Source organism: Erythranthe guttata, chromosome 7, assembly GCF_056151865.1.
Source record: "Erythranthe guttata isolate IM_541 chromosome 7, IM_541, whole genome shotgun sequence".
Classification (NCBI taxonomy): Eukaryota; Viridiplantae; Streptophyta; class Magnoliopsida; order Lamiales; family Phrymaceae; genus Erythranthe; species Erythranthe guttata.
Window position 1 is genome coordinate 860,991 of NC_142539.1, and position 12,543 is coordinate 873,533.

General features: G+C 32.1%; 4 protein-coding genes and 1 pseudogene across 5 annotated transcripts; 2 read left to right on the forward strand and 3 right to left on the reverse strand.

Annotated features, from left to right (window-relative positions):
- Positions 1–366: 366 nt before the first annotated feature.
- Positions 367–2,203, reverse strand: LOC105951691 (uveal autoantigen with coiled-coil/ankyrin). 2 transcript variants are annotated; one of them, XM_012975143.2, is made up of 6 exons: positions 2,035–2,203; positions 1,877–1,930; positions 1,591–1,644; positions 939–992; positions 781–852; positions 367–669 (listed from the first exon to the last, which is right to left on the reverse strand). In XM_012975143.2, exons 1-6 carry the CDS (start codon positions 2,059–2,061, stop codon positions 601–603), a joined length of 330 nt encoding a protein of 109 aa, XP_012830597.2. In that variant the 5' UTR covers positions 2,062–2,203; the 3' UTR covers positions 367–600. The 2 variants fall into 2 exon arrangements, with proteins under 2 accessions (XP_012830597.2, XP_012830596.2); XM_012975142.2 differs by having other exon boundaries at positions 367–675; positions 2,035–2,202.
- A 1,672-nt stretch (positions 2,204–3,875) lies between these two features.
- On the forward strand, positions 3,876–6,200 carry VAMP724 (vesicle-associated membrane protein 724). The gene is made up of 5 exons (XM_088820533.1): positions 3,876–4,282; positions 5,128–5,269; positions 5,384–5,504; positions 5,680–5,742; positions 5,903–6,200. The coding sequence occupies exons 1-5, from the start codon at positions 4,093–4,095 to the stop codon at positions 6,050–6,052; spliced, it is 666 nt and encodes a 221-aa protein (XP_088676659.1). The 5' UTR covers positions 3,876–4,092; the 3' UTR covers positions 6,053–6,200.
- A 116-nt stretch (positions 6,201–6,316) lies between these two features.
- On the forward strand, positions 6,317–6,467 carry LOC148768951 (U2 spliceosomal RNA; annotated as a pseudogene).
- Positions 6,468–8,106: 1,639 nt separating this feature from the next.
- LOC105949663 (flowering-promoting factor 1-like protein 3) lies at positions 8,107–8,831 on the reverse strand. The gene has a single exon (XM_012972981.2). It carries the CDS (start codon positions 8,642–8,644, stop codon positions 8,333–8,335), a length of 312 nt encoding a protein of 103 aa, XP_012828435.1. The 5' UTR covers positions 8,645–8,831; the 3' UTR covers positions 8,107–8,332.
- A 1,842-nt stretch (positions 8,832–10,673) lies between these two features.
- Positions 10,674–11,202, reverse strand: LOC105949652 (flowering-promoting factor 1-like protein 3). Its single transcript, XM_012972971.2, has one exon. The coding sequence runs from the start codon at positions 11,077–11,079 to the stop codon at positions 10,768–10,770; it is 312 nt and encodes a 103-aa protein (XP_012828425.2). The 5' UTR covers positions 11,080–11,202; the 3' UTR covers positions 10,674–10,767.
- Between the last annotated feature and the right edge of the window lie 1,341 nt (positions 11,203–12,543).

Below are 12,543 nucleotides of genomic sequence, written 5' to 3' on the forward strand. Positions count from 1 at the left end.
TACTACAACTTTTGCAGAGACAAGACAACACATAGCTCTTCCCACTCAACTCAGCCTCCTTAAAATCATGAGAGAGACTGCACACACAAAAACACACACACACACACATATATATATATATATATATATATATATATATATATATATATAGATATAGATATCCTATCATTGTCACTTTCAAGATTTACTATTGCCATCGTAATGTGTGAAGGGAGTCTAGAGCTCATAAATAACTTGCTTTCTTTACAGTTCTTTACAGTTCACTATGTAAATTTGAATTTTGAATTACCAGAAATCAGAGGATATTGCCAAACAGAAAAAGGCTACTTATATTTTAAATCAATTTACCATCAAAAATAAAAATGGTGGAAGAATAAAAAAATTGCCATAAGCATTGGATCAATGCATTCAAAAGAAAATAAAAGAACATAAACTACTCAGTATCACTATTAGTGATCCTGGGCAAATGTCGAAAAAAATTAAGATGGGAGTTTCATCGAAATTTCGGACAAATCGGCAACCCTTTCAGACATATAGTAATAATAATGTAATAACACTAAATGGGATAGTCACACATAATAATGTAATACCATTGTTCTCTTAGGGTAAATCTTGAGCTATCTCCGCATTTCTTGGACTTCCGGCCTCTTTCGTTTCCCCTGAATCATCCTGCAGCTATGAAAACGGTTTCAAAAGAACGAAAATTTTGAGTAATTTAGCAAATACATAAAAAGCTCAACAAAGATTTTCGGTTACGACATAGTTGCAAAAGAAACCGACCCCTAAGTTTTTTAGGCTGACCGTAACATCTTCTTGCTGCTGTTGGAGAGTGGTCCTCAGGTCTTGAAATTCCTTCATTAGTCGACCAAATAAGCACCCGATAAATGCAAATAACCACACTTAAACGAGAAATGTAAACATATAGGTAGATCACTTACTGTTCGGAGTTGCTCAACTTCAGTAGTAAGTGATTGTTTAAGCTGTGAGAGCTCCTACATTAAATAAAGAAAACATAAATTGAATGACACGTAAGAATTAAAAGATTCTTTAGAAACAAAGACGAGTTTACGGCAAATGGTTGATGCCAGTCGGAAAATTCTATATTGTATCCAATAACCTTAATCATCGAAGTTCTGACTACTCGAACAACTCCATCAAATTATATTGGTTATCACAGAAATATTTGTTCGTTTGCTAGATTAGAAGCCATATATCTCTTATTTGAATTGAGTACTGGATTTTAACTGATGCGTTATCTTCTTTAAGTTACTCTAACTGGTGGTAAGCAAGCTCGTTTAGTTGACAAAACAAAAACGTACTTCGTATATTATTTGTTAGTTCGAATAGACACAAGGACAGAAAATCCGATGGCACACTCGTAAATTTAGCATAATGGTGCTAGCAACTCTGTTTACGAACCACGTTATATTTCAATGGACTAGAATCAAATCAACATAGTAACGACGAGCTGCCACACACAGAAGAATATAACTACATACTAAACATACGAAGTAAATTAACGAAACAGACAGCATCGAAAATTGTCGTCTATCTCAACTATCTCCACAAGGGCATGACGGTAATACTTACATCACGGTAGACCTTCACTTGACCGTCGAGCTTCGTTCTCCAGTTCTGCAGATCCTATATCAAGAAATCGGAACAAAACCGGAGACGTTTGAGAATCAGCTAAATCGAATATGTGAAATCAATTTGAGAATTTCCCACACAAATCATATTTTTACTTTTTTGCCATTTACCAACAGTTAGTCCCCAAATTACTACTTCAGCAAAACCACAAACATTTTCAATTTATTCGTAGAAAAATAATTAAATCCACTAACAAAAACAAAAATTAGCAGCGTAAGAGATGAACCTGTTTCAGATTCTGGATTCTGCCGAGAAGCTCCTGCCGCGATTCAGTCAGTTCCTGCAAAATTTCACCATTTCCGATACTGATAAATCCTTCGAACTGAAGCAGGATTTGAAATCAAACAAAAAACGGAGGACTAGGTTAACAACGAAGAAGCTCACCGCAATCTTCGAATCGGAATTTTCCATCGGAGCGGTGATGTTGGTCGGTCGGAGAATTTACGAACGGATTTGGATCTGAGTTTCTTTCCCTCTGAGAGTAATTTTTTTAGTGTGACGACAAAAAAATAAATTTGGGGTAATATTATCAAACACTATTGATATTTGATACTACACTTTGAAAATTGAATTTCAAGTTGTAGATTAGGGCGGGCGAAATTTGGTTGGAATTTTATTTATTTATTTATTTATTTTCTTTACTTATTTTTTCCTAATAAATAAATTTTGCCTCCCGGTTGAATTACTTCACGACCTACTGGCTACTACTCCCTCTGTTCCACAATAACTGTCTCTTTTTAAAATTATTTTTGTTCCATATTATCTGTCACTTTACCGTTCCAATACTGCATTAATTGTGTAATTATCAATTTTACCCTTATTAACTATCTCAAACACTCTCTCACATTAATTATTGGCAAGGGCATTTTAGTATAAGAACATATATTTTTCTAAAATTAAGCAACATTTATTGAGATTCTTAATCCTTGTGCACAAGCTAAAAACGACAATTATAAAGGAACGGAGGGAGTATTTTGTAAGGAATTTTCGATTTTCTTTCTCGTTTTCAATTATCGATTTTTTTTTGTCACCCACACAAATTCAATTTCGTTATAATACTTTTTGTCTTTCGTTATTCTCACAAAACAAGTAATAATCGTGGAAAGAGAAAAGTCGTAACCCCTTCCGAATTGGAGCGGGGATGGTTCCGACTATTTATGGACGTTATCTCCAGATCTCGCCCTCCAGCAGCGATCACGAGATCAGTTCGTCGCATGTCGCGTTAAAATAATCAAACAGAGGCATATTTATTACCATGATTATTTCATTTATTTAAGACAAACCACATAATATGTGTATAGTCAACAAAATATATTGGTAGTGAGAACTAAACAAAAATTCCATTTGACATATTCTAGTCACACGACGCCGTACCGTGTTTTCTTGATACTTTTGCCCAATTTCTCAATCTTAATTAAGGTATCATAATTCATAAACCTTAGTTTCAAAGCAAATGAATTGGACAAGTGAAATATGTCTTGGTTGCATCTAGAAATTATTTTAGACTTTGACTAAATCAGAAGTTGCAAATTTTCTTTTTTAAATACTTTTCAAACACATTAACTCGGTTTCATTAAAAAATGATGTTAATAATATTGCAATATTAGAATTTAAGTTGGCCAATTCTTTATTAACTAATAGGAATATATTAATAATTCAACAAAATTGATGGGTGCAATCTTACGTAGATCAAATAGGGACGTAAATCGGATGGGTCGGATCGGAATTAGCCGTTTCGGAAAAATTCTATTTTTTTGTAAGTGAACAACGTTCCAGCTCCGTTCCAAAAAAATCGAAAAATATCGGAAATTTGAACGAGAAACTTGTTCTAAAATTGGAGAACTTCGGATCAGAATTTGAAAATTTCCAGCTTTTGGTCACCTTAAATATGAAATATTGGTATATAAGTGTAATATTCGGGAAAAAAAAAAATCGAAATTTTGGAAACTTAAATCGGATCGGGAAATCAGAATCTCATGTATATTCCAATTCCGATCCAAGTAATTTCAGAGAACTTGGAAGTCGGGATTCGATTAAAAAAATATTGTTCCAAAATTAAAAAAAATTCGATCAGAAACGACAGAAATTGAAAATTCCGTTCCAATTTCCACCATTTATCCAAAGAAACTTCTTTTTCTCGAATATACAAATTATGACATATTCAAAAATAAATATTAAAACATAAATATATAATATTATAAGAAAATTTGTCAAAGGGAAAGTTTGACCAAAGCTACACAAAGAAATACATATAAAAAGAAAATAAAAAAAAATATATTTTGAAGAATCAAAGAACAGCACCTGCAAAAAACCTCTTCATTACATCCTCAAAAAGTAAATCAAAAGCAACCCACCGGAAAAGAAGGAAACAGAGACAACCTAACAATCAAAGAAAGCAGCTCTTGTTCTACTCCGGCGTAATCTGCGAGTACAGAAATAGGAATGGGTCAAGAATCGTTCATATACAGCTTCGTGGCGCGTGGGACGACGGTGCTGGCGGAGTACACGGAGTTCACCGGCAACTTTCCGGCGATTGCTGCTCAATGCTTGCAGAAGTTGCCGTCCACGAACAACAAGTTCACTTACAATTGCGATCAACACATTTTTAACTTTTTAGTTGAAGATGGCTACGGTAATTATTTTATTTTATTTTAATTAATTTGAACTGTTTAAATTGATTTTGGTTTAGAGTTTACATAAATGGGAGATGAATTTGAAATGGGTTTTTCTTGGATCTGAGGTTTCGAGCTAAAAGATTGTTTTTTTTTTTTTTTTTTTTTTTTTTACTTTTTACTGCATTGTTTAGCTAGAAGTTACTGTGCAAGGTAATTAACTTTGTTCGTTTTTTTTTTTAAATATTTGAACTGTTTTAATTGATTTTGGTTTAGAGTTTACATAAATGGGAGATGAATTTGAAATGGGTTTTTCTTGGATCTGAGGTTTAGAGCTGAAAGATTGATTTTTTTTTATATTATTTTACTATGATTATTTTTTTTTTTACTTTTTTACTGCATTCTTTAGCTAGAAGTTACTGTGCAAGGTAATTAATTTTGAGTTCTGTAAATCTTTTTCTTAGCATTTTTGGGTAGCTGGAGATTTTAGTGTTTGAGCTATTACGGTTAATCCGAAAAGGTGAAAATTTGTGGATAAAATTTAATGATGATACTAGTTAAGGTTATGCTCGAAAAATTGTAGTATATAAGTTTCTATATCCATTGCAAATTTTTCACGGAAAAAGCAAACAAATCGAAATCTTTGGACCCGAGCAATGGTGTGTTTCCAATGTTTTTCGAGTCCGGATTTTGTTTAAGTTACAGGTGAAATTTTTAAAACACGTACCCGCCCCATTTGCTAACGGGGCGGGTCCCGTTTACATATTCTAGTTTATATTTTGTACATGTATCCAAACGGTGTATAATCATCATCTGGATCATATACGCGAATCGACACGTAATGCTTATATTACTAATGATGCAGCTTATTGTGTTGTGGCGAAAGAATCCGTTGGAAAACAGATATCAATTGCACTTTTGGAACGTATAAAAGCCGATTTCAGGAAACGGTACGGTGGCGGGAAAGCCGATACAGCTGTTGCCAAAAGCCTCAACAAAGAATTCGGGTATTTTATATAAATAATTCGGATGTGATTTCTTAAAATATATATTGTCATTTGAGCCGTGGATAAACATATACGAGAGTTATTTTTTCGGATTTTTTTTTTTTGGTAATGCAGACCGAAAATGAAAGAGCACATGCAATATATAATCGACCATGCTGACGAGATCGATAAACTATTGAAAGTTAAGGCTCAGGTTTCGGAAGTCAAGAGTATTATGCTTGAGAATATAGACAAGGTATGTGAATTTAATTAAACTTAATTCAGTTTGAACTTGTTTTCTGCTATCGATTGCTTTTTAATAATTCTTTCGACAACTACTGTAAAAAGTTTGAGCATTACTTCGATTTGAAAATTAGCTCTCTCTTCGTTTTTTCGTCACTATTTGATCCTATTATATATTCATTTTTCAGACTATCGAAAGAGGCGCAAACCTAACTGTTCTTAATGACAAGGCTGAAGACCTTCGTGATTCGGTATGATTTTTTTCATTCTTATTTGTGCTCTCTCTCTCTCTCTCTCTCTCTCTCTCTCTCTCTCTCTCTCTCACACACACACACACACACACACACACACACACACACACACACTCACACACTCTGAGGGCATTTTTTTTCGTTTTTCTTATCTAACTAGGCTCAAGAATTCAAGAAAAGGGGGACGCAACTCCAACGAAAAATGTGGTATCAAAATATGAAAATAAAGCTAGTCGTGCTCGGAATCATCCTCCTCTTAATCCTCATAATCTGGCTCTCCGTTTGCCGCGGTTTCAACTGCGCAAACTAGTACCAATTTCATCGCTCTCGATTACGACTCATTGCATCCCCTACACATTATATAAATCGTTCACTCTATACCTTCGATTTTCCAGAGGTTCAATGTAATTGTTGTAACTGTTTGCTATATACATATATACATTAATTCTATTTTTTTTTTTCTAATAGAAGATTTGATTGTAAAATGTATTAATTTTGTCCCACATCGATAAACTGACAATTAAGTGTTAAGTAATGAAGATATAAATCGGGCCGGGCTGTATCAATTTAAAGCATACCTTTCTCGGCCTTTTGGCTAAGATCAAGTGTAGTATCTGTTCTTATCAGTTTAATATCTGATATGTGGGCCCACTAAGTAGCTTGCTATCTGGGCCTTCGAGCGTTGCCTTAGCGTTGCACTACTGCTTCGGCCTGGCGCACCCCATCAATTCTAATTTCAATTATTATTTTATTAGAAATTTGATTACTTTAATTAAATACTTCAAAATTAATTTGATGAAAGCTCACTGTATGGCTAAATCACCAAATTGTATATTCAATTTGGTAGATGGTAAGAAATGTTGGCGTATCAAAATTTCTGTCATCTGGAGGAGTTTTTCCGTAAGATAACATATAGTTGATGGGTAACTGTAATTACCTAAATAAGAGGGGATTTTTCGTAATTTGATGATAACTTAACTAAGGTGGCCGTAATTAGTCATGTTGGGGTTTTTTGGGCATTGACTTTATTTGCTAAATGTTGACGAGATTTAATTAATAATCATGCGGGACGCAAGAGTCACAATTTTGCCTAATTTATCGAATTTGTAAAATTCCCTTTTGTTTGTTTAATAATAAGAGTGGCATAAAAGTCACAATTTTTGTGGGAATGGAGTGAATCATAATTCCAGAAATTATGGTGGGCGCTGCATGGAGCACTTGTTCTATTACCAAAATTAATTAAAGAAGAATCTTATACTAGAGATGGAACCCAAAATATACCTTCTTCTTCTTCTTTTTTTTTTTTTTTTTAAATAAACAATAAATAAAATAAGGGTAAATTACAATCACCCCTGAGGTATGATCAAATTACAAAACCCCCCTCTTGTTTGGATAATTACAACCACCCCCTCAACTCCTCAAATTTAGTGGAATCTTCGATATTATATAGAATATTATCACTTTTGTACCCGTTTTATCCCATTCGAACTCTACATTTTAAAGCAAGATGATCATAATATGTGTTTTTTGGCTTGTATATATCAGATTGTAGTGCATCAGAAACTGTAATTCTACACAAAACGAGTACAAACTATTCAATGAAATCTAGATGATTATGTTGAATTTGACACCATAAGGGTGGAGGTGTAAGAAAAAAAACATAGTTGAGGGGGTAGATGTAATTATCCAAACAAGAGGGTTTTTTTTGTAAATTGACAATACCTAAGGGGGTGTTTGTAATTTACCTATAAAATAATAATAATTCTAAAAAATAAAAATAAAAATTGTAGTTTATTATTATTGTAAACTTCTTCCCTTTTGGGGGGTGGAAAATGAACAACTCTTTTGAAGCATCTTTGTCAAAAAGGTAAAGAGGTCTTTAACTTAGAATCTGCCCAACCAAGTCATTTAATTATGCAATAAATCAATTAAAATTGAATTATATATACACATCTATGTATACATACGTCTCACTAAAAAGTTTTGAACCGTCTAAATTTAAACTTTATTTAGATTTTTTTATTAATATTTAATATCATCAATGTACATGATCGGACGCGTATTTAGGGGTGGATATGGGGCGAGTTTTGCAATCCCTTTAAAATCTCCATCACCGTAAAAATCCCCATCTCCGTGAACATTATGCGTTTACAGCGGGTACCCTTCCCGCTAAATTCCCGAAAATTATAGATATATATATTTTCAAACTTAAGGATGAGGGGTCGTATTGATTTTTCTTATTTGGATAATCTAAATATCGAAAATCAGTGAGTTCGAACCCAAGATGCTCCAATTTATATTTTTGTTGGACATTATTTTTAATAAAATAGAGCATTATTTAATGAAACTAATTAATATAGATCATTGTAATAAACTCACTTCCGAATTATGAAAAAAAATCACAAGTACATCATCACTTCAAAGAACACACAAAACATTTCAAAATCTAGACAACCTTTGCATACTACACAAATTAAAAAAATCAAAAAAAATTAAAAATACACACAAGACCACACTCTTAACATAACCTAATTGCAACCAATCACAAACAAACACTTATGATTAAACCAAATAAATAATCATAAATGCATCACTGCGTATCCCTAACTTCGAACTCGTTCCGATTCTTGACGACGATGTCGTACATGTGGATCGATTTGAACTTGTTGAAATCCCTAGGGAGCGAAATGAGATGAACGGTTGATCTCTTGTGGAACTGGAGAAGCTCGGGGTCATCGTAGTACCTCTCCCATCCGAGGGCCGATAGTTTCCGTTCGAGGATAGAATACGACGTGATCACCTCCTTCGAGTTAACGTGGACCAGCATTTTCTTGCTATGGCACTCCCCCGCGTTCTCAACTAGTCGAACCACCCCGTTTTTGAACACCCAAACACCCGACATTTTTTTTTATTTTTTTTTTCGAGATTATTATTGAAAAGGGATGTAGGAATAGTAGATGAAATTGTTTGAGGTGGTGAATATGGAGAGAGAGATATATATAGTGTGGATATATATAGGGTATATGGAATTTTTTTTTTTTTGGAGAATATAAATATGTAAGCAAGCAAATTAAACAAGCTATGTATATTAATTATATATATGGGATTACTTTGTTCTTCTTTTATGATTAGAACTAGGTTCTTTGTTATTAATAAATGCAATAAAGTTAACCTTTTATTGCAAAGCATAAGTTTTGTACCTTGGCCATAGTGAATAAATGCTACACAATTTTATAATACTTGATTTTTAATTTGTCTTAATGGGTTCTCAAGAACCTTCTCTCAATATTCTTTTTTAATTACATATATATATATATATTTGTAAGTAATAATATAATATATATATTTATATGTGTGTGTGTGTGTGTATGTATATACACTAGTGCTAGTAGTATTCATGAGTAAGTTTTCTGAAATGGAACTAATATTCCAACTAATGAATAATTAAGAAGTTGCCAAGAACCAAGAAAATGCATTTTTAGCAAAAGAATACACCTTTTTTACACATTGAGTGTGTGTGGGGGTGGGGGTGGGGGGTGAAGAATCAGAGTACCATATTGTGGGATAGGGAAAGGTATAATTGATGGAGATATTATTGCCAGAAAATCAAGAAACAATAAATATTTTTGGCAGTGAGAAAATTAAATTAAAATAATTATTTTTTAAAATTTCATGCAAATTGGAAAAAGTTGATGCATTGGATATGAGTGTGACAAAAGATGGAAAGCAGTCAAAAATGGAGAAATGGAGAACTCTCTTTGCCCCATACTTTGTGGATATGATGATAAGAAATTATATTCATATATATTTATTCATTTATTTTAATTTCTTCAATTCTATTTTATTTTATTATATATATACATATATATATATATATATATATATATATATATATATATATATATATATATAGAGAGAGAGAGAGAGAGAGAGAGAGAGAGAGAGATGATTACTGAGAAGGAGAGGGAAATGTCACAGTAGCCCATTCGAGTAAGGAGTGGGCTTTTACATATTAGCTAGGTCAACTTTATATTACACATTTATGTATATATCTTCCTTAGTCAATCTCTCTCTCTCTCTCTCTCTCTCTCACACACACACACACACACAAAAACACATTTATGAGCAGATTTTGAGGATCCAGGCCAGCTGAGATATATTAGGTAGACACGTACATTACATGTTTTGGGATTCTTTCAGGGCGTCTGAGTTAAAATCAAGAACATTATTATTATTATTTTAATACATATATATATATATATATATATATATTTATTTAGTTTTATAATTAAACTTGGTGGTAGGCACATTTCTTTTGTGTGTATATATATATAATTAAACACACACACACGCACAGATTTTCAATATTTTTCCTTCGTGTGGATTTCTAGTACAGAATTAGAAGATATTTTTGCCAACTATACATGGATGTGTGTATGTGTTTTTGATTTTGTGTATAAATATATTATATATATCTTATAATGAAAAATAAACATGAAAATTATTTGTTAGAGTGTACTTAGACCAAATTATTAAACTCTATAATCTAGTGCTAATAGTGCTAATTAATTAGTATTTTTCCCTTCTAATTATACACTTGAACAAGAAACTAATTATCAAAGATTTGCTTCCTCAAAAGTATTGGGACCAAAGATCCATTTGTTCAATGACACGTGTCATCACCCATGCTTGTTTATATATTTATATTTTTTTTTTCCAATCCCATTCCTCATTAAAGCAAAAGAACAAAGGAACAAATCAATAAATATTTTGCACAATTAATTAATTATATTAAAACAATATTAAAATTAATTAATTACAACCTTTAATTTATTCACACAATTCTTGAACTTATAACACAAAGCACACTTTACAAACTAATTAATAATACACAACCTTAAAAACAAAAATCCACATGCAGAAACCCTAGCTCCAAACCAAACTTATATATCACTAATCATCATCATCAACTTCATAAAAAAAAATTAAAAAAAAAATATTTTAATTAATTATAATTATAAATAATCAGAAATCTCGAACTTCGAATTCGTTTCGATTCTTGACGACGATATCGTACATGTGAATGGACTTGAACTTGTTGAAATCTCTGGGGAGAGAAATGAGGTGGACCGTTGACCTTTTATGGTACTGTAAGAGCTCAGGTTCATCATAGTATCTCTCCCAACCAAGACTAAACAATTTTCTCTCCAGAACTGAATATGATGTAATTGCTTCTCCCGATGCCACGTGTACTAGCAGCTTCCGCCTCGACGAACAGTCGCTAGGGTTCTCCACTAGCCTCAGAACTCCATTCTTGAACACCCATACACCAGACATTATATTTTAAGAGAGAGAGAGAGAGAGAGAGAGAGAGAGAGAGAGAGAGAGAGAGAGAGAGAGAGAGAGAGAGAGAGAGAGAGAGAGAGAGAGAGAGAGAGGGGTGTTTTGGGAATAATGTTGTTTTGAATATATGGGATTTTGAAGCATGAGTTTATATAGGAGAGATGGGAATATTATTTGTGTTTTTTGATGCTTTTTTTTTTTTGATAATAATATTATGATAGAGAAGTATATATTATAAGATCTTATCAAAACAAAAAAAAAAGTATATATTATAAGTAAGGGCGTGTTTGGCATTAAGAGAAATTGAGGATGCAAATATGATATTCTATTTTGGAAATATACTCAAGAGAGGTTGTCGATCACGTGGTCTAGTCAATAAAGAAAGACATATACTATAGGTTTGTTAATGTGAACATAAATAGGAATATGTATTGGCCATATATATATATATATATAATAATTATATTCACACTTTTTTTCTTCTTCTTGAAATTAGTATAATTCGAATAAACAAATAAAAAATTGACTTTTTATATTAGATATAATACAAATAATTAATTTGTATAAAGACCATTCTATGAAAAATAAACAAATTATAATTTTTTTTTGTTATTTTTTTTTTGGGAGGGCATACTATTATAATTTGTGACCTTATATTTTTTGAAAAATTAATGAAAAAAAATGTATTCGGATGGCAAAGAATCCGACTTTAAATTATTCTCGTAAAAACCCCACCCCTATATGGGAGAATATTACATTTTGCGATTCTTGAAGTCCTCGTCATCAATAATACTTTTTCGACGAAAACAAACGAAAAAAGCCAGGGGAAAATGACCTTTTTTTGTTGTTATTAATTTTCTTTTAATTTTTGTATCCATGTAGCAAGAATTATAAATATATTCATATGTACCATATTTATCCATTAGTGATGTATATACGTATATATAAAATCTCCTGCAAATAAAAACATGTTATTTACTATATATGAACCATAATAACTGACATGCATAAAGTTTGATGAAATTTATCCAGAAAATTAAAAAATGGAATATTTCTATTCAGCAAGCTGTGAATGAATGGGGTGATTTATAACATTGGATAAGTTCTTTGGATCGGACCATAAATAAAAAAGGGATTCTTGATTCTGTATCTATATTTATACATACAGACACACACACGCACACGTATTTGTGTGTGTGTTTGAAAGTTCAGTCGTGAAACGATGATCCAATGATCCTAACGAACCCGACCAACACCAAACAAAGCCGTTGTCAATACAAAGATTTTGTCAATTTATCCGAATATGATGAATTATGACATATATTTCAATATATATAGGACCACCACCTTATATGTATCGATCTGTATATACATTATATTCAAAGTTAGATATATCTCGAATCTTATTATACGTGTCGATACACGCACCGAATATTTTTATTTATGTATAGCAAATAT